Source organism: Hylaeus anthracinus, unplaced genomic scaffold (genome assembly GCF_026225885.1).
Source record: "Hylaeus anthracinus isolate JK02 unplaced genomic scaffold, UHH_iyHylAnth1.0_haploid 12000, whole genome shotgun sequence".
Classification (NCBI taxonomy): Eukaryota; Metazoa; Arthropoda; class Insecta; order Hymenoptera; family Colletidae; genus Hylaeus; species Hylaeus anthracinus.
In genome coordinates, this window is record NW_026534347.1 from 2,821,497 (window position 1) to 2,840,170 (window position 18,674).

The 18,674-nt window shown below is 42.2% G+C and overlaps 2 protein-coding genes across 2 annotated transcripts in view; one reads left to right on the forward strand and one right to left on the reverse strand.

Annotated features, from left to right (window-relative positions):
* Window positions 1-3,853: 3,853 nt before the first annotated feature.
* LOC128890248 (odorant receptor coreceptor) overlaps window positions 3,854-18,674 on the reverse strand; it is a 75,696-nt gene continuing 60,875 nt past the window's right edge. The window contains exons 2-10 of the mRNA XM_054148571.1: window positions 11,499-11,627; window positions 10,242-10,376; window positions 9,729-10,112; window positions 9,378-9,632; window positions 8,992-9,242; window positions 6,667-6,766; window positions 6,369-6,473; window positions 6,117-6,272; window positions 3,854-6,023 (exon numbers count right to left, since the gene is read on the reverse strand). Of these exons, the coding sequence (XP_054004546.1) occupies window positions 5,973-6,023; window positions 6,117-6,272; window positions 6,369-6,473; window positions 6,667-6,766; window positions 8,992-9,242; window positions 9,378-9,632; window positions 9,729-10,112; window positions 10,242-10,376 (1,437 nt within the window). The 5' untranslated portion in view covers window positions 11,499-11,627 and the 3' untranslated portion in view covers window positions 3,854-5,972. The remainder of the gene's footprint in view (window positions 6,024-6,116; window positions 6,273-6,368; window positions 6,474-6,666; window positions 6,767-8,991; window positions 9,243-9,377; window positions 9,633-9,728; window positions 10,113-10,241; window positions 10,377-11,498; window positions 11,628-18,674) is intronic.
* On the forward strand, window positions 12,813-18,079 carry LOC128890246 (uncharacterized). Its single transcript, XM_054148568.1, has 9 exons — window positions 12,813-13,314; window positions 13,482-13,885; window positions 14,322-14,478; window positions 15,022-15,240; window positions 15,564-15,829; window positions 16,050-16,334; window positions 17,446-17,487; window positions 17,727-17,765; window positions 17,835-18,079. Exons 1-9 carry the CDS (start codon window positions 13,227-13,229, stop codon window positions 17,970-17,972), a joined length of 1,638 nt encoding a protein of 545 aa, XP_054004543.1. The 5' UTR covers window positions 12,813-13,226; the 3' UTR covers window positions 17,973-18,079.

Genomic DNA, 18,674 nt, shown 5'->3' on the forward strand with positions numbered 1-18,674 from the left:
CGCACCTTTCGGTACGTCCAATTATCCCCCAAATCGCGAGATAACACCAAATCTTTCATCTAACGCGTTATCCCGAGCGAGGAACAGAAATAGCTACACCCGAACGGTTAATTGCACGTGTAATGGGGAAAGCATGCACATACTGTTTAATACGACGTGACTGTGTACTTACGACGTTGCTTCTGCGGCGGGAGGCTTCGCCGCCTCTTGCCGCTCGCGGTTTTTGTCCCTATGATTATCGGTGTTCCCCCCAAAACTCTCTCGGTAATTGGCTCGACGCGCGAGAGATGACACGAGCAAAAAGTACTCTACCTCATCACTGCGCTCTCACTCGCAACAAAATACTCTTCGATCACTGTATCACACGTCCACGGACTATCCTCCGTCAGGTTAAACGCTCCACGGGAATCCCCCCGAGTCGCACGAAAATAGGAATGATCGCGAAGTGACATCTAATTAAAACCCCCGCGCGTTCGCTTGTTTTATTGTCGTACACGTATCACGCACGGTTGCGGGACAACCTTCGCCCATATTTTTATCGACCCCTCGCCGTCACGCTGACCCGACTTGTTTTGCATCGGCGTGCACCGATTATGTAACACGGCTCGCATCCAGCGCGGCTCTCAGGACCAGAAATGGTCATCGTCGATTCCTCCGCGGGCACGCGCGTCCTCGGCGCCGATCCCACGGGTCTGGTGCACCACCGTTCCACGGAGAAGGGACCCTACCGTCGACGAGTTACCGACGACGGGGTTTCTCGGTTCCCGCGGCACACTGTTAACCTATTTCCTCGTCGACTTAATCGATGATTGCACGATCACTGTCCGCGCGCACCGTGTCTAACCGTCGATCGATTCGGAGTTTCGCGCGTATAGTCGCTGGGACAAATATAGTGATCTCGTTAAGTCAGTTTCGAGAAGGCTGTACCCTTGTCGGCCGTGGGCTAAATAGCTTTCCCCCTCCGATGGGGTTGTCTGTTGCCTGCAGGGCTGCTCGTTCTCAACGTCTGCTGCTCCTTTTGGGACACCCGTAACCCATTTCCTCAACGATTTTCGATTATATCGTTTCTCGGCTGGTTTATTGGGCCGGGAAGGAAATGTCTTCGGCTCGGAATTGAGATGTAAGTGACGAGATGCTCAGACACGGGAGCACATGGGGAACGGGATGAAATACCTCGAAGATATTAGAATATCTAGAAAGGAAGATGAAGAGAAAGCGGGGAACAGTATGTTGATATTAGGAGCGTGTGTTAATGATCTTGAAAATATTAAGAAATCCCTAAATGGGTCTCATGGGACCACGGTGGGAAATAGGTTAAAGTTCCAAGTGGCCCAAAAGTGAGAGATGGGGTAAAATTCAAATAACGACTAGAAGATAACATATAATTTATCACAACTACTTCGTCCCATTCCTTTTATAATATCGAAGACAACATAAAGACGACATAAATTAAAGTTAAATACTTTACTGAATTATATTGAATAGATTATAGCACCTACTTCACAATGACCAACAAAAATTCATTTAAAGAATTCAACATTCCTCAACACAGCACAAAAATTCAACAAACTTCATCCGGTACTACAAACAAATATAAAATCACAAACCAGAAACATCTCGTGAAAATTTCATTCGTTAACCCGAGGTAAAAACGTCAATTATCCAGAATGGAGTACCTCGCACCGAAATTCGTTCGAATCAGCTCGAAACCGTCGCGAACGGATTCCTAAGCCTCGCGTGCAACTTTCCCAGTGAAATTTTCCCCATCCCTCGGCGTACTTTCCTCGCGGTCACAATATTCGTCCCGTCGGCTGTACCTACGTCCACCCCGAGCCTAAACGGGATCCACGAGCCCGCGACACCGCATTGATTCTCGTCTAGGTGAGTCGACGTGCGACACGAAACGCTCGTCACGTGGCGATTACGAGATCCTCGACTGGGAAGAACTGTCGCGACGAGCCGCGTCGAGCTGGTCCACCAGTAACACCAGCATCCCGTGGCGGCGCCTTCGCGTCTCCAGTTTCGCTGGCTGATCAGACGATCATGAAGAGAATCTGGGTCCCGGGGAGAAGGAGGAACGCGAACGACGCCACGACGATCCCGCGTGAGGTCTCGGTGACGTTCGACCGCGCGTAAACGCACCTTGTTCTGTCACGAAGCGAGGAAACTGGCTGGAAAACAGACCAGCGGGGAATCACGCGCGAGGGAAAGCCAGTGGGACGACGATGTCGACCCCTGGACGATCGAAGCTACCGACGGAGCCGCTCTGCACGTGCGCACGCCAAGCCGGGGATTCGCGCCAATTTCTTTCCGTCACGGTGATTCCTTATCGTCGACGTGCGTGTGGGAAGCTGGGTGATATTGTTTTTTTTTTCCATGGATCCTCGACGCGTCCAGTTTCACTTGACACGCGCTCGCGTAATTTTGGATGATTTTTTGTTCTTTTTTCGCGGACGGAGTTTGAGAATTTCGGTGCATGAATTTTTTTCATTGAAGTGGATGGTTAGAGCTATCGCTACGCTTTCATATTCGTCAACCTTATCGCAGTGGTGACGAATTTATGCTCGCTTGGGGCTCGAATGAATTGGGGTATAAACAAATAGCTGGCAAACTCATAGTTCGTTGGATCTCTCGGATAAAAACTTCGTTAGAAGCAACAGGCAGAGGAAAAAATTCTTGTGGAAATAGTCCCGTGTCGGTTTAATTCAATTTCGTTGTAATTTTTTCTACTTAACCGAAATTCAGTTACTTTAGCGCCATTTTAACTATCTCATCGTTACGATTTTTCCCTATTTATGCGCGTATAATTTCAGATTAAATTTTAACGGAAATCTTCGCTCATATCTCAACTGTGACGGTATTTCTGAAGAACTTTCAGGACCTCCCTTGGTCACGCTCGTAGCTCTCCTTTTTCTCTGCCATTCAACTTCTGCGAACGACCACTTCGCGAAGCATTTATCACATTTTCTTTACCAAAGATCGTTTCATCACACTCCGCACTGCAAAGCGACTTTTATTAACTCTTTCAGGTATAAGAATGGCAAAGTTTCTGCGCATCGTTTTATTCAAACGTATCTCGGTTGAATCCTCGTTCATGAATCCGATGTCGTACTTTCGAAACTGTAAGCTTTCATGAAACGCAAGATTAACCCATTTGTTTACAGTCGAAACACGAAATATCGAAGAGAAGGTAATGTATGCAGACGCTCACCGTTTTCGTTCCTCCGGATGGCCCAGGTTTCTGCACGCGAATTTAATTCCGCGCCGTTTCCTGCGGAATGTTGCTGACAAAGCGAGCGTTCATTGTTCTTGAATGTTTTACGGTTGACGGAAGGAAGGAAGCTGCAAAACAGGAAGACCTATTTATCATACGACGAAACCCGGCCGATCGAAACTGTCCTTCGATGCTGAAGCCGTCGTTTGAGCATGCGCGACGAAGAATATAATATAAGAATTTATATTAAACTACGACGTCACATCGCCTCGCGGTCTGCTCCCTTTTTCATGATTCCCTCCCCTTGTCAACGATAATGAATTTTTGTTGCGCGGAGGACTGCCGGATACTCGACGAACCAGGCTTTTTACCGTACAAAGGAAGAGGGCTGAGAAAGTTAATATCTCTGAATTTAATTTAACATTTGTAATGCGTACAGTAATATTTAGATTTTATATTTAGATATTAATTCGCGACAACAGTGGAGATATTTAAAACGGTCTACAGATTTGTGACCATCTAGCAACTAGTGCTGGATATTAGTAATTATTGCAGACCATCGATCACGCGTGAGTAATTTCGAAAGCGGTCTAAACTCATAGGAAAGGAATGATTCGAAAACGATAGAATTAACATTTATAACATTTTATAAGATAAATATATTACAGCTTTACATCGAGAGAAACCATCTATAATACTGACGATTCAGTTCACAATATGATTACAGTATCAATGACCATGTTGGCTAACATGCACTTCATTAATATTGCTTTTTGTCGTTGCTTAAAGTTACACGAGGCAACAATTACGATACGCCTACAGCAAATACAGAGTTTATATTAAAATTCGATTAATCGTACAATAATCACGAATGTAAAGCTATCCCTTATGCTATTATTGTTACAATTGTATCGAAACGTTGCACTTTTCGTAAACTATCCCCGTAGACATAGAAAAATTATGTCTATCGTTCGGTCGTCGTGAAATATGAAAAATTTGTGCCGTAAAATTTCTGTAGTTTTACATTAACGGCGGAGAGGAACTGACGTGCACAGTGGATGGATCTTCTTAAACTCTAAGAAGAGCAACGTTACGGGTTGTTCTTATAAAATTTCGTTGCATTTCACTTGGAGATTTTCTGAAAGTTATTTTCGATTCTTTTTCATTCGAATAAATCATTTTCACCGTTGGTTTACAGTTTTCCGAGTGAACAGAAATTTGTTAACGCCGGTGTTAAAAATACAAGGAAATCGGATAAGAACAATTGCAACGGTTTCCTTAAAAATGATATAAAAGTATTGTAGACAACAATGTATATTAAATCGTAAAAATTGAGGTACGAGTTTACGTATAAATAGGTTTGCTTAAATTTTATATGTTTCAAAATCGTCGTAGCAGACGTTACCTTTATACTGTTCTGGTAAAATTTTATAAACGTTTACCGGTACTCAGATTAGATTAAAATGCAAGGTTAAGAGTCCAGCACTCGTTAAATTAACAATTTCGAACGAATTGCGAATCGCTTCGAACGGATGAGTTTCAGTCTTAATTTTTTTTTTTCAAGAATTTTCAATCAAAAACAACTCGTCGTGGATGTAGGACAATTTAGTCTAGTTAGAAATCCCTTTCGCGAGGAACTGAACGGCGAAGTCACTTTAGAATAAATGATGCTATCTTATAGTGCCTCGAAACCTGTTAAATATGTATCATGTTAACGAAAGAATCTACCAGTGTCTATTTACACGTCGACAAAAGTATCTTCCCATTTCCTTTGGACGCGAATACTTCCGAAAGTCAAGATGCAAGTTTTTCAAGTATATTTTTATCGCGCAACTTCTCGAAAGATTTACCATAACAATTGAGAAGCTTGATAAAAATGTCCAACGAGTCTCTTGCATCGAGTAAAGTACATTCTCGCAATTGCATCACAGTATACTGTACAAAGAGTACATCCGTAAACAAACGTAGATAAAATTCTATTCTCAGCGTAATATTCCCCGTTTGTTGTTTCCCTCGGACATTGCGTGCAGCATAATTCAAAACTAATTCTCTTAAGAGTTACCACTTACACATATTATGTTTTAATTTTCACTCTAACGTTACGTAATTAACACTAATAAAAAAAGGTTATCGTTAGTATTTTACATTTTACTTTAGAAATTATCGTTAATCCTTTGGAGACTCCGGACAAGATACTCTAGGATATTTATAATTTCTTGCAAATTTGATAACTCGAAGTAATCAATTAATAGCAGTTTCAAAGATCTCCTGCGACCTTCGAAGAAGTAAAAGAACCGTGAAGTATATAAACAGTGTGTTGATAATAATTGCTATGAAATAATTCGTTGAAGTAAAGTAAGACGAGAGAATTAATTCCCCAAAGGATTAAGCTTACCATCGCAGTCGAGCGAATTACTATTCTTAGCTCCGTCATGTGATTGGTCGTAATCCTGCTCGTAGAGCTTCGTATTTCTCGCGATTATTTAAACAGGACACAATTTCCTTTCGAATTCGGTTTCTTTTTGTTTTCGTTTAGAGACATTATTTTCCGAATTTCCAATTAGTCGATTGTACGAAGTATTCGAAGACGGAGATCGATGTTAACCGCATCCCGCTGACGCAGGTTCGATCTGAATCCGTGCCAACCGTTTTCTAATAAATTGGTTGCAAAGTACGGGGTTCGTGTTTGACAATTGCAACCACGCACACACGAACATTCCAAACTCTCTTCATTCCTGATGTGACTGGCCACGAGTGTTCACTTCAGTTGCACCAACACCATGAAGTAGGTAACCATGGCTCCCAGCACCTAGAAAGTTTCATGTCGAAATTGTGTTTAGTCAGCACTAAAAAAACGCGTGCTTGAATCGAATATGGAAAGGCGATGAAAGAGTAGCTTTACCGAAGCGAAAAGATCCAAGGAGACGGTGAAAAACTTGGCTCCCGAAATTGACATCGCCTTTTGACACTGTTGACAGACGATTTGAACGAACGTCTTGGCTTCTTCTGAACCATCGTACCAGTGACACGAGTAGGCAGCTTCCATCACCGACGAGCTCTGTGTACAATGCATAGAAAAAGTCAGTGTCTTCTTATATAAAATATATTATATCCTATATTATATTTATATGTTGAGTTGCGTTAGTGGCTGTACCTCTTCGATTAGACGATTGCCAAATATGCAGAGCATGAAAACTTGTCCAAGGGAGTATAACAGGTAGCCTATTACGGACGCTGCGTAGGTGTCAACTCCGCTCACCTGTGAGTTAAATTGTAGTCTTACTCTTTGTGTCACAGAAAATAGGGACGTTCAATTTAATTATAAATCCCTGTTCATTTTTATTTGTTACATAAGGTCATTACAAGGAAGATGAAATCATAATCGAATTACTAGCTTCAGGAACACTAAATTTATTTACTTTCTCGCAGAAGATATGATAATGATAACTTACCTTCGTTGCTTGGTAAGCGAGCAGTGTTAACGTAATAGTGGTGGCCAACATGTGTAGCAGCAAAGCAACGCCATAAGCATCTCCCACCGCAGTGACCAACCTGGAAGAGAATGATTAAAACCACGGAATAATAGTATCTATACCTAAAACAACGCATATCTCATTTCAATCGTCGTATTATCACTTTTTCAATGGCTCTGCTTTAGTAACTATTTTAATACTTCCAAGTCAGGCTACACTAAATTTGTAATTCCACCCCTTTAAAATTTCAGCTACTTTCCTAACGTCTTCGTTTCTGTAATCTCGTTATTTCGCTTGAATATTCATTTCTTCAACATTTTCAGCTCCCTCCTACACCGGCATACTTCCTTCGCACCTTTAATACCTTTATCCCCCTTAATAGTTTCATATTCTTTCGGTACGTCTGTTCCTTTAACGCTGCTATCTTTCACGACGCCATTGTTTCCATCTAACGCTCTTAGTATTTTTAATCTCCTCGCTACGTCATTTATATCTCTTTAACACTCCCAGACTAATATTTTTGTAATATACCTGACACTTCGTTTCCACACGATGGAACTTATTTTTATTAAATTTGTATTTGCATTTATTTTGATGTCCTCGCAAAATTCTCATCTTCGAAGTTGATTTATTCAATTCTTCGATGGTCTCGAATAAATTTTTCTTGGTACATGTACAAGTGTAAAGTTTATCCATGCACATATTTATAACGAAACATTTATTTAAATTTCTTTCTTTAATAGAGTGGAGATCTATGCTCCACTTCTCTTCATACATTTTGCAACGCTCGCGCGCCAAGGGTGCAAAGGGTTAAATTTTCGTCACTCGAGGGTTCGTATTCATGGTCGGTGGGCAACAGGTCCTCGCCCAATATTTTCCACACGAATCCCTTCATCAGGAATTCGCGTGGAGTTCGAAGGGCAAACGTCGGACGTGCTCTACGGTTCGTGCATCGTCCGCGCCGCGAAAGAAACGTGTACACACACGTGTTAGACACGTACACTGGCGTACACACACGTGTTAGACACGTATATCGGCGTACACGTGAACGTACAACCCCTGAATTGTCCAATAAACTGTTCAGGCCGCGCGGTATGTCCCCAGTTGCGGTCAATATCGCGCTCTCTTAGAATAAATACTTCACCACCGTGGGAACACGCGCAGCTACTGTTTCTCCGCCGTCGAAGAACCTATAGGAAACGCCATACGGTTTCCGTTTCTTCTTCGAAACTTTGCTCGAGCCTCGCGCGAATGCATTTTCTTCGTTTCGAAAGATTCCACGACGGAAATTCGCTGCTCGAAACTGAATACAATGCCCTCGAATTTCGCGAAGTTATTGGCTTCGACGCTGTTTCGACTCTGGGTTCTTTCGTCATTCGGTATTCGAGAGAATTAATCTTGAAGTAGGAGTTTCGTGAGTGCGTTTTCTAGGTGGGCGGTTGGAGGAGGTTGGAGCGGGTATTGTCGGGGAGAAATGGATTTATGCGGTAGAAGAGCTAGGAGAAAAATACTTTCAAACTTTCGAGATACTTGGCTCAAAAAATTGCAACCTTTCAAATAAATATTATTAACGAAATCCTTGTTTCGTGAAATGTATTTTTTGTTCGTTATCGTTCGTTTATTTTTGAGGCAGTATGGAGCTGCAAGGAACAGTCGTGGAAGTACATAAACAGGCATCGTCGGACGGTGTACGATGTAACGAAGTTCCGCAAATTTACGTATGTACGCGGCAGGGATTATTATCCTAATGGAAGTCTCTCATTGTTGGGTTCGCGAAGGCGCGAGGTCCTCTCATTGTCGCCGTAGATTACGTTTCTGCGTAGAAGCGACCTCCAGATGAGAATCGAAATGGGAAACTGGGTTATACTGTAGTCGAGGCACTCGTCATGGCGAGGAACTTTGAAATTGCGACCGACTGTAATTTAACCTCGCTCGATTCCAGAAATTTTATCTTGTCTCGACGATGCTGGAAACTTCGGTGATCTGAACTAATGCAGCTCGCCGGGGAACTTTTCGTGGCGAATGGATGAAAAATCAAACTTTGTCCATGGTTTTTTAGTCGAGTAATTGGAAAGGTATACGAACGAATGTAAACTTTAAGGGAACGAAAGGTGTATCTTTCGCTCGATTTCTCCATTGGGGTGAAATTAATGTGAACTGTTCTTGGAAGGAGAATTATCGCAAAATACTTTGGAGTGAATAAGAAAGAAGAAAATATTGATTTAAAAATTTTAAATGAAGGAATGGACTGTAGATTTAGTGTTAAGTAAAGATGGTGTAACACGTTGGAATCAAGGCACTCACCTGACGATGTGTTTGTGCCTCTCCACCCAGTACTTGATGGCGCTTCTGACCAGCATTTCCTGTTTCTTCGTCAACCCATTCGGCCCCACGCCCCCGTTAAACGTCATTCCAGCGGTGGGTCGGAACGTAGCCGTGAAATCCTGTCTGTTGTTGTATATCCCTCGAAGATCCATGTCCAGCATGTTCTCACCCTGTGGGGGTGTGGGTGGGGGTGCTTGATCAGGATCTCTGATGTGCTCTCCACTGCCAGCCTGAGGAGCGCAGACGTCGCCATTTAATTTTCAGAGAAGAACACGTATATTTATCTCTTTAGGAAAAGCATTTCCTTGCTGTCACAACGATCGAAAGTACAATTCGTATTATATCAAGCATTAGAGTCAGCTCACCTTGAAGAGTTCACCGCTGTTAGGCACGACGGTGTCCAGTGTCGCACTGAATTCCATAAGAGGCTTCATGATGTTCTTCAAATGTTGGATTTGTTCGCAAGCGAAGAGCAGCCAGGAGCAGAACAGCACGTCGAGGAGATTGGCATCCAGCATGCAGAACAGCAGCCAGTAATATTGGAATATGAACGTCAATATGTGCGCCATTCCGTGTTTCGCGTCGTACGGGTACCAGGAGCGCACCAACAACCTCGGTATCTGGTAGAGTGACGAGAGGACGAAGGGGTTGAAATAATTCTTGTTTTAATTCCTTGCAAGAGTGTTTTTTATTATGGAAAATATCGTGTACGTTACCTCGACGAAGGTGGTTTCATTGGTGACAGGATCGATGATCTTCTTCACAGGCTCCTCGATGAAGGTGAGGGTAGTCCAGGAGATCGAAGCGAGGATCGTGGTCCCCATGACGGCCATCAACAGTATTCTCATCTTCTTCACGGCTAGCTGATGGTACCGAGCGTTGCTCTCGGCGAACAGGGGGTGGCTGTTGGGGTTGTTCCATATGCCGAAGGTTCTGTAAAACAGTTTGCTCCTGACCGCGAAATAGACCAGCTTGACCACGCTGTGCGTGAAGAACAGCATGGTGATCGTGTTCGCTGTTAGGACGTCCACGTCGTCGCTCTCCAGCATCAGGTTTATTCCGCAGAATCCGAATTGCATCAGGACCAACACTAAGTGAGTCTGAGGATCGATTAATTTCATTTTGAATCTCATCGAAAATTACGAGAACGTCTCTTTTCAAGAATGGAAAAGAGATTGTTCGGCTTCCTAGAGTGTACGTTGATCACTTTTTTCGTGGTCGATACTTACGATAGCTAAGACTTTATGGATGAACTTCGTGGAGTTGTCATCGTAGTAATTAAACAGAAAATGCCCAGAAGCTTTCATCAGCCTTATATTGGGCATCAAGTCCGCGACTAGGCCCTGTTGATTGAACTTCATCATCTAAAATAACCATTTAAATAATTATGAATTGCAATTGTCGAAATCCTCCATTAAATCGTTAACGTTTAGCAATTCTTCCATTTTCTTAATTAATTTGATCGTACTTCTATGTGTACGCGGTGTAAAGAATAATGATCGATAAAATTCACGAAAACATTGGTCCTCGGACTTCAATTACATTCGGTAGAGCCGTAGATACAGTTTGCGAATTGTTGCTAATCGAAGTTCACGGCCTTGCGACATAATTAATGAGTACCGTACTTAATTTTGCCTTCGCATGTTTTTTCATCGTCTATTGACTTCCGTGGAAAGTTTCTTCGAATTACGAATTCATAGAGTGCGAACAGTATTTTCTTAGCCAAGTATATAATACTGTATGTATTACAAATGGTAAAATGGCTCTGACAGTGACCAAAAAAATGGCCCCTCGCTACAGAACCTTTCTCAGCTCCTTGTTAGCGAATTCTAACAATTTATGCACGTAGAACAACCGCAAGAGATTAGGACTTTTTGACGGCGCCAACTTGCTTGTGACCACAAACGGAACAAACCGCAAAGACGTCGCCCTAACCCACTTACAAAGACATCACTGGAGTGTCAAGTTATCAAAACCACTTCCAACCAGACATTGCTGCGTTAAAACAGAGGATCAAGCTGTGCGTTTTCATAAAAATATTCAAACATTCGACCTGGACAATAATTTAAGTTGGACATCAGTCCGAAGGAAGACATCCTCAAAGTATGAAGGAGAGGTAAGATATCTTTAAAGTCACGATCGAGTTACCGATCAGAGATCAACCTGAACAGAGTATGTAGAATAATCGTCATCTTGTCGAAGGAGTTATAAAGCACCTACGAAGCTCCAGATAGACACAACATTGCACATTAGACGCTAAATCGGAGGACACCCATGGTGTACCACGACCAACAGACTTGACACGAGTCACCAGGCCAAGAAGAGACACCTTGAAAGTCTCGAACGGACGCCAAACCACTCACCACCCCCCAATCAAAGTGTCAATTCCTCTTTTGGACCATCCTGCGTTCCAGGGTCGAAAGCAGTAACTTAGATCCATGTAAAAATCACGAAATCGCAACCGACGGTCCAATCTAGTTTCTCACCTTGAGGCCGTTGGGTGGTCGCGGCGATTAAATCCACAATGCAAACGCGAACTCCACGCGAGTTCACCAACAGAATCGCGATGCGAGCAGGCAGGGGCACGCGGTATCGATGAAAACTGACAGGCCAGGCTTGACCCTCGACCGCCAGGACTAGGGGTTCCTCGACGTTTTTCCTCTTGTTTCCACCACCCCCTTTGGTTGACGGGGAGCCACCACCTGTCGCCGTGGTGAAGCCCCTCCAAGCTGGACGGGGTACCAAACGTGGACCAATAGGCGCAGGGTACCGCGCGGCGCAGACGTCCGCGGACGTTGCTGGCCGCTTGTCGTGGCCATGTTGTTTCTTGTATCGTCGACGCGGAGCTTTGTAATCGTATCAATTATTCAGATTTCGACGACTGCACCCGCCGATCGCCAGCCTAGGAGGGGTTGGCGAGCACGCGAAAGGGAAAAGCTGCCGCCGTTAAGAAAGTCTCGAACAACGGACGTTCTAGAAACTTTCTTCGCGTCGTCGCGATTCCCACGGTTGAGTCCCCGCGTTGTTTTATCTTTGCTTCAGAATTTCGTCCGTTACCCCCCACACTCGGAAATCTCGGAGCTTGGCTCGTTCGGAGCACGGGGAACCGCGTGATCTTTCATTCAAGGGGGCTCTTGTACTCGCCAAACTGTAAAACATTGCACGAATTGTAATTCGATATATGTCGAATAATAAACGTGAAATTGTTTGATTCGATGTTGAGCTTTACGTGGTATGCATTAATAATGCAAATGTATCGCGGATGCGTTGAAGTGTTGTTCGATGGCGAATATCGAAGCAATTTTAGCTATAGTAGCCGCCAGGAGACCTTGTTTATTTTATGAACGCGGTGAAAACTGTGACAGCTATGATATTTCATCGCTCTGACTTCCGTTGGCCATATTTTTGGAGTCTCTTTTTATGTTAGATAGAGATTTCCAAAGTGGATTCTTTTTCGTCTTTTAAAGCCCTGCGGAGCAGTTGTACCAATAAATAAACTTTGTCCTGGCAAGAATATAACGTTACACAACGTTGCCACCTGCCTCGCTATAGATTGCGTCGATCTACATATACGCATTTCCGCGAGTGCATGATCGTTTCCCGATCGACAAAGTTGACAAGAAATCCAAAGAAGAACGGAGTATCTAGGCTGCGTTATAGATACGAGCTCGTGTATGCTTATTATCGAGTTTACCTGGAACAACCCTGACACCATTAAATGATCATAGAGGAATCGAGGCGATGAAGCTATGATTAATTAAATCACTTTCTTGCAAAAGTTTTCTTTCCCAAGAAACACACAAGAAATGGAGACAGCTTCTTCTAAAGTAATCGCGAGGCATTCGCGAACAACGACAAAGCAACCGTGTATCACATACACACGTACCAATCGGACAATGAAATTCGTGTACCTATGATATTCCTCGTTTCGAAAAACAAAATAGGCACGCGGAACAGCGGTCGCGAGTAGCTCGTGGAAGAGGAGCGCGTCGTTTGAAATTGGCTGCTTTCTTTGTTTCGTACAACCGTGTTTTGTTGATTCGAGAACCATCAAGTCGCCTTTCGCGAAAACGAGCGATCAGACGCGTTCAATTTTCCGCGACAGATATTTAGCCAGAAATAGGATCGTACTGTCTGGAAATATAAGAACCATCGACTAGTTTAAGGAAGCTAAGTAAATCCAATTCGAAGCAGAGATCGTTGGTATTTGCGCAATGCTGCAGGGTTGGTCGTTGATGGCTTTGCTGGGCGCCGTGATGGTGCTGGCGTTGCCTTGCTTAGGGTACACCGCGAAACGCTCAGGTACATGATTATTCACTTCCAAAAGTATAATATAATATTTACCATGCAAACACGATACGTTTTACACAATTAATCAACTTTAACATATGAGTAGCCAGGTCTAATTTTTTTAAGATGAAAATGCACTCGATTGAAAAAAAAAAAAATGAAATTGTTGTTTGTCGCAGAGAACCTCAGCTCTGCGTGGAACGTAGCCCTGTCTCTGGAACCGGAGCAGAAGATTACTGTCGATCAGGCCTCGAGCGAGAAGACGTCAGGTATCGACAAGGTCCTGCAAACCTCGGATACACCGACAACAACAAAGACAGCAGAGCAGATGGGTCCTGAGAACGCGACGCGCGAAAGGAGGTCAGCCTTCATCTTGGAAAACGTCGAAATCGAGGAGCATCCCGTGCAGATCGTCAAAGATCCTGGAACCAGTCCTGTGGACGAGAACGTGATCAACGATAGCGTCCCTTCCAGTCCACAGAACGTCGTTCTTCTTTTGATCGCAGATTCAGGACAGAATCGAGAGAACGTTTGGAAGGACTTGAAGGCTTTGCACTCGTTCCCCGTCGAAGGATTCGTCGTGGTATTTATTTATTATCTATTGCGAAGGAATCAAGGAAACTATTCACCTGTTTATTGAAGAAATGTCTTAAAGTCTCGGTGCAATGAAATTATAATGTCTGCGGTATTTTGACTGTACGGAGGTAACCTAATCGATAGTCTTTCACCTAAAGGCTCGAAGGAGTTAATGAAGTATTAACTGTATCATCGAAATTGAAGTAAATTTTAAATTGAAGTAGTCAAATAAAATTGAGAGGTGAGAGGAGGTCCTAGGAAGGATAATATTAGTAACATAAATAAGCTAACGTTACCTTCATGGATTCATCGTTTAGCAAAATTTACGTACTTGTTAGTACAGATAGATTTTTGCACGTTACTGTACGTGTATTGAACTTGACTCTATCCCCCCAGTGCATATCTACGTCTCTTACAGGAACGTTCAATGATATCTGTTGTAGAGCTGCTATAATACTGACATAGACGCGACGCGGTTCTCCTTGGACGACGCATTGGTTTCTGGAAACAAGGACAAGAAATGCGATTGCGAGCACTTCCTACGCTCGAATATCGCCTCGTTGCTGTTCTGGGCCCGCGACGTCAAAGGAATGACAATAGGTGAAGTTCCAACACGCTTTGTCCGCGTTTCGATTAAATTTCTGGCGATTCTGGATTTTATTTTCATGTATCCACCATTGTATTATTAAAAGACAATCCAGAAATTCCTTTCAGGAAACTTTATATTACGCAGCAAACGTATAGTTTGAAACGTATGCAGATATATTCCAGTTAACTTTCGTCGTGGTCCGAAAATCTGGAATTTTGGAAACGTTTCAAAATTGTTTTCCCCAGGAACGGGAATGGGAATTTATTAAAGATTCACGAGAATTCTCGCGGCAGGATTCTCGAGACCAATCTATACATTCCATGCCTTCGCTTTCGTTACGTAGTGAATTCTTCTCCCATGCTGGCTGACGTCGAATAAAACAATTTAATTTTCAACGAATTAAAGGAAACTCGATCAAAGTTATCGGGCAGGAGGGGAAGCAGTAACTTTCAGGGAACGAGTCATAAATGATCGTGGAAAGCTACTTTCGAAGTTTTCCAAATAGTTCCAAGTTGATTTTTGTGAAGTGTAGACTCTATGCATATTTTATTCAGGCACGTTGTCCAACTCGAATTTCACGATCCCGTCGATGTTCGGCTACGAGGAGTCGGTGGACATCTCGAAAGAACTCGACGAGACCGACGAGAACAACGCCAAGTCGAAAATTCACAAAGTTAAACCGGAAAGTCGAAGTGACTGGCATGTGATCGATATAGGGAAGCCGAGCAATCGCGTCTCTTCGCTGGCGTATAAGCGAAACAAACGAGAGGACGGTGAGTTGGTTTGTTCCTTGAGACTAGACATCATCGTTTCATCAATTTTTAAAAAGATATCACCTTACAGACAACAACGAAACGAAACTTTTTTTTTATATTTATTCCGAAATTTAATTATATTTTAAAATATGAATTGTTGAAATTTGCAATTACCTACCAATCCATCAAAAAGTCGAAAATTCGTTACTGTTTATCAATATTTAATTGCAAATGAATAATAATCAGCCAACAATGCTTCCAATTTTCACCATTGTAAATGTAATCGAATTTCATTTTAAATCTGCGAGCGATCCAACTGAATTCTTTTTTCTCGTGAATAGGATTGGGCGACCCTGCATCGAACGTCTTCGACATGTTCTCCAGAATAAGAATCGCCCTGTTCCGTTCTCTGCTCGAATCCTTCCGTGGTGGTGTCGGTGCTCCGGATGACTTCGTTAATCCCCCTCGCAAATCGCATCCCGTGCCAACCAATTTGGTTGACGTAGTTACCGAACTCAAATCGCTTCCAAATGAGAAGGGCTTCATTTTGGTCGCCACGGTGTCGCCAAGCGAACTGTATTTAGCTTGGGAGTTCCTGCAACGCGAGGTAAATTACGCAGTTGCTCGTACAATTCGATTACTCTTCCCAAAAAACAAGAACCGACCTGAAAATTTACAGAAATTAAACTATGTGCAGTCCTTGATTTGAAAAATAATTTTATTTGTGAAAAATAATTTATCTCTGAAAATTAGTATCACACTGAAAAGTGTTCGGTTATTCTTAATCCTTATTGGTGTTGAAGTTTAATTAATCTACGTTTCTTAAGCTGTCGCAAGACACGCTTTTGGTGATAGCTGGCGTTTGCAAGCACGATGCAAAGGCAATACCGTTCGTCGCCCAAGGACCAGCCTCGAGGATGTTGCACGAGGCCACGACGATTTGGGATCTTCCTACGATCATCAGGAACACTATTCCAAATAGCTGCCAGGACCTGAGATGCAAGATTCGTCGCCACGAAGACGTTCAGCTTCCTATCGCCCAGCTGAAGATCATCCCTCAGGACGAATTCTTCAGAAGGGTGTCGCGAAACGCAGCAGAACCAGAAAAAGTGGTGAGCAAGAAATTAAATACTGCGATTAAAAAGTGATATTTTGATAAAAATCTCCCATAAAAATTAGTACAAATTTAGAGTATTATAATATAGAAAACAGTTTCAATCCATATCCATATTTTACCGTCTTTGCTGCTCCAAAGACAACGCTTTCTTTCATTTCTTTTTCTTTTTTTTTTTTGAAACTAAGAATTTTTATTTAATTCGTAATTGTTTACGAATACTACATTTACATACTACCACTAAATAATAAATGGACATCGAAGTCCGGCAATGGACGTGTTCGGTAACAGCTGCAAGCTAGTTGACCTGCATGACGACAGTTTAAAACTGTCCAAGAATACTTGACGTAAACTGCTGCCGAGTATAAATAGCGTTCCTCGATAGTGACCTAGACATTGAACCTGAGAAAATTGCGTCCATCAATGACGCCCTCGAAATTCTTGTCGCTCTGTTCGATCGAGTGGCATAATTTAATAGTTCCACGCAGCGATGAAAAATAATTGCTGGGAAAGTTTGAAACACGAATCTTATCAGTTATTCAAGGGGCGATCTGTCATTCTTCTAATTGTTTTTCTATTGACATTCGACTAGAGACAACTCAATAAGAGCTTACTAATTCTTTAATTGTAATTCGTAAATTGGTAAACTGACTAACGCATCTAACGTTCCAAAGTTTTCTTACATCGATTCGTTAATGACGATAATCCAAATTTTCTGACGTTACGCTTCCCTGAAAAGATCGATTCCATATCGACATTTTACATGAAATTTAAATTAATGGCTTCGATGCGACATGAATATAACAAACTGATATTAACCATGACCTTTGGGGGTATAAGATAAATCAGTTAAAATTCTAACATGTTTAACAGGTATACAACGAATCGATATCACGCATAACAGCATGTGCAGTTCGCTGTAATTCGTGAATGCAACTCGTTACGATCCTTCAATTTTTAGCCATCTGCTCAATAATACTTTCGTTCGCTCGCGTATTAATCAATTTCAAACGTTCGAAAGAAATAAACCTGAACAAAATAGATTAGCAATTAATGATATTCGTGACATTTGAATGCAATCTAATATGTAATAATATGTTAATGTCCAGGAGCAGACGAATGACGACAAAACGAACTCATCAAATGCTAAGGTGAGACATTTCACGATTAAACAATAAATTGTTGAGCGCATTAGTTCGCGTATTAAAGTTGCGAAAGGTAAATATTCGCTTTCACTACCGCGTCAAGCTCGGTGACTCGTGAACTAACTGTTATAATAACATATTTCTTATTTACGCTTGCGATAGCTGATGGTGTAAACATTGCTCGTGTGGGACGTTACATAAATGAAACAAAAAATACTAACCATATTTTTGGAAATGATTTGCAGGTGGAGGAGCCTAAGAAACCTGAGGATTCGAATGCCAAGGTAAATCATTAATTCATAATTAATTACAAATGACCAGTGCACGAATATTGATTCACGGATTGGTTGTAGTTGGAAACGAAGCAAGATCAAAAGAGGGACGAATCGCCAAAAGAGAAAAACTCGTCAGACCTGAAGAAAGCAAACAAATTCACAGCGATTTTTAGCACAGCCGCATCGATCGTTGTCACGTTTGCCCTTGCTGGCTAAAAAGGCTATTACCGATGATTTTCACCATCAAAATTTAATTTTGTAATTTAATCTATTCATTTCGTAAATTTATACCGCAATTTTTCGAAAAATAATAAATATCTAATATGGGATACCTGGGATTGGTGCAAGGTTTCCTAATTGACCTCGTAACGCACATAAACTAGTGTCCGTAACAGAAGCGTAGTAGGTGTCGAAATGACCCATTTCGATGATTATCAGTGGAAAAACGATGCACCTCGCACAGCTACGTTACTTCCTACTCTGGAATTACACAATCGTTCGATCTCAGGAGTTTCTAAAATTCGTCGGTGGCCATTGCTTTCCCGGGTTTTCATTTAATCGCAACGTTCGATCTAATTTTCATTTCTAGAAACGTCCAACTTCAAAATTAATTGTACAGTGTTCCAGTAATTTGTTTTCGGTTTGCATTCGACTCTGTAACGTTGGGGACACATCAAGAAGTAAAAAGAATCTGGAAATGTGAGAGTTACGAGAAGCTTAAGAGTTAAAAGTTTCATAATTAACTTGGTGGCAAAAGTACGGGAGGTTTTTAAGTAAAAAGTTGAGGTGAGTTTATAAATGAAAAATTAAACGGATGGAACATTGAAGTTGCTTTTAGGTTGGAAGATCAAACGCGTCCCTATTAAGGAGAATAAGATTACAAATTAAACATAGATAATTAAATAAGAAATTAAACAG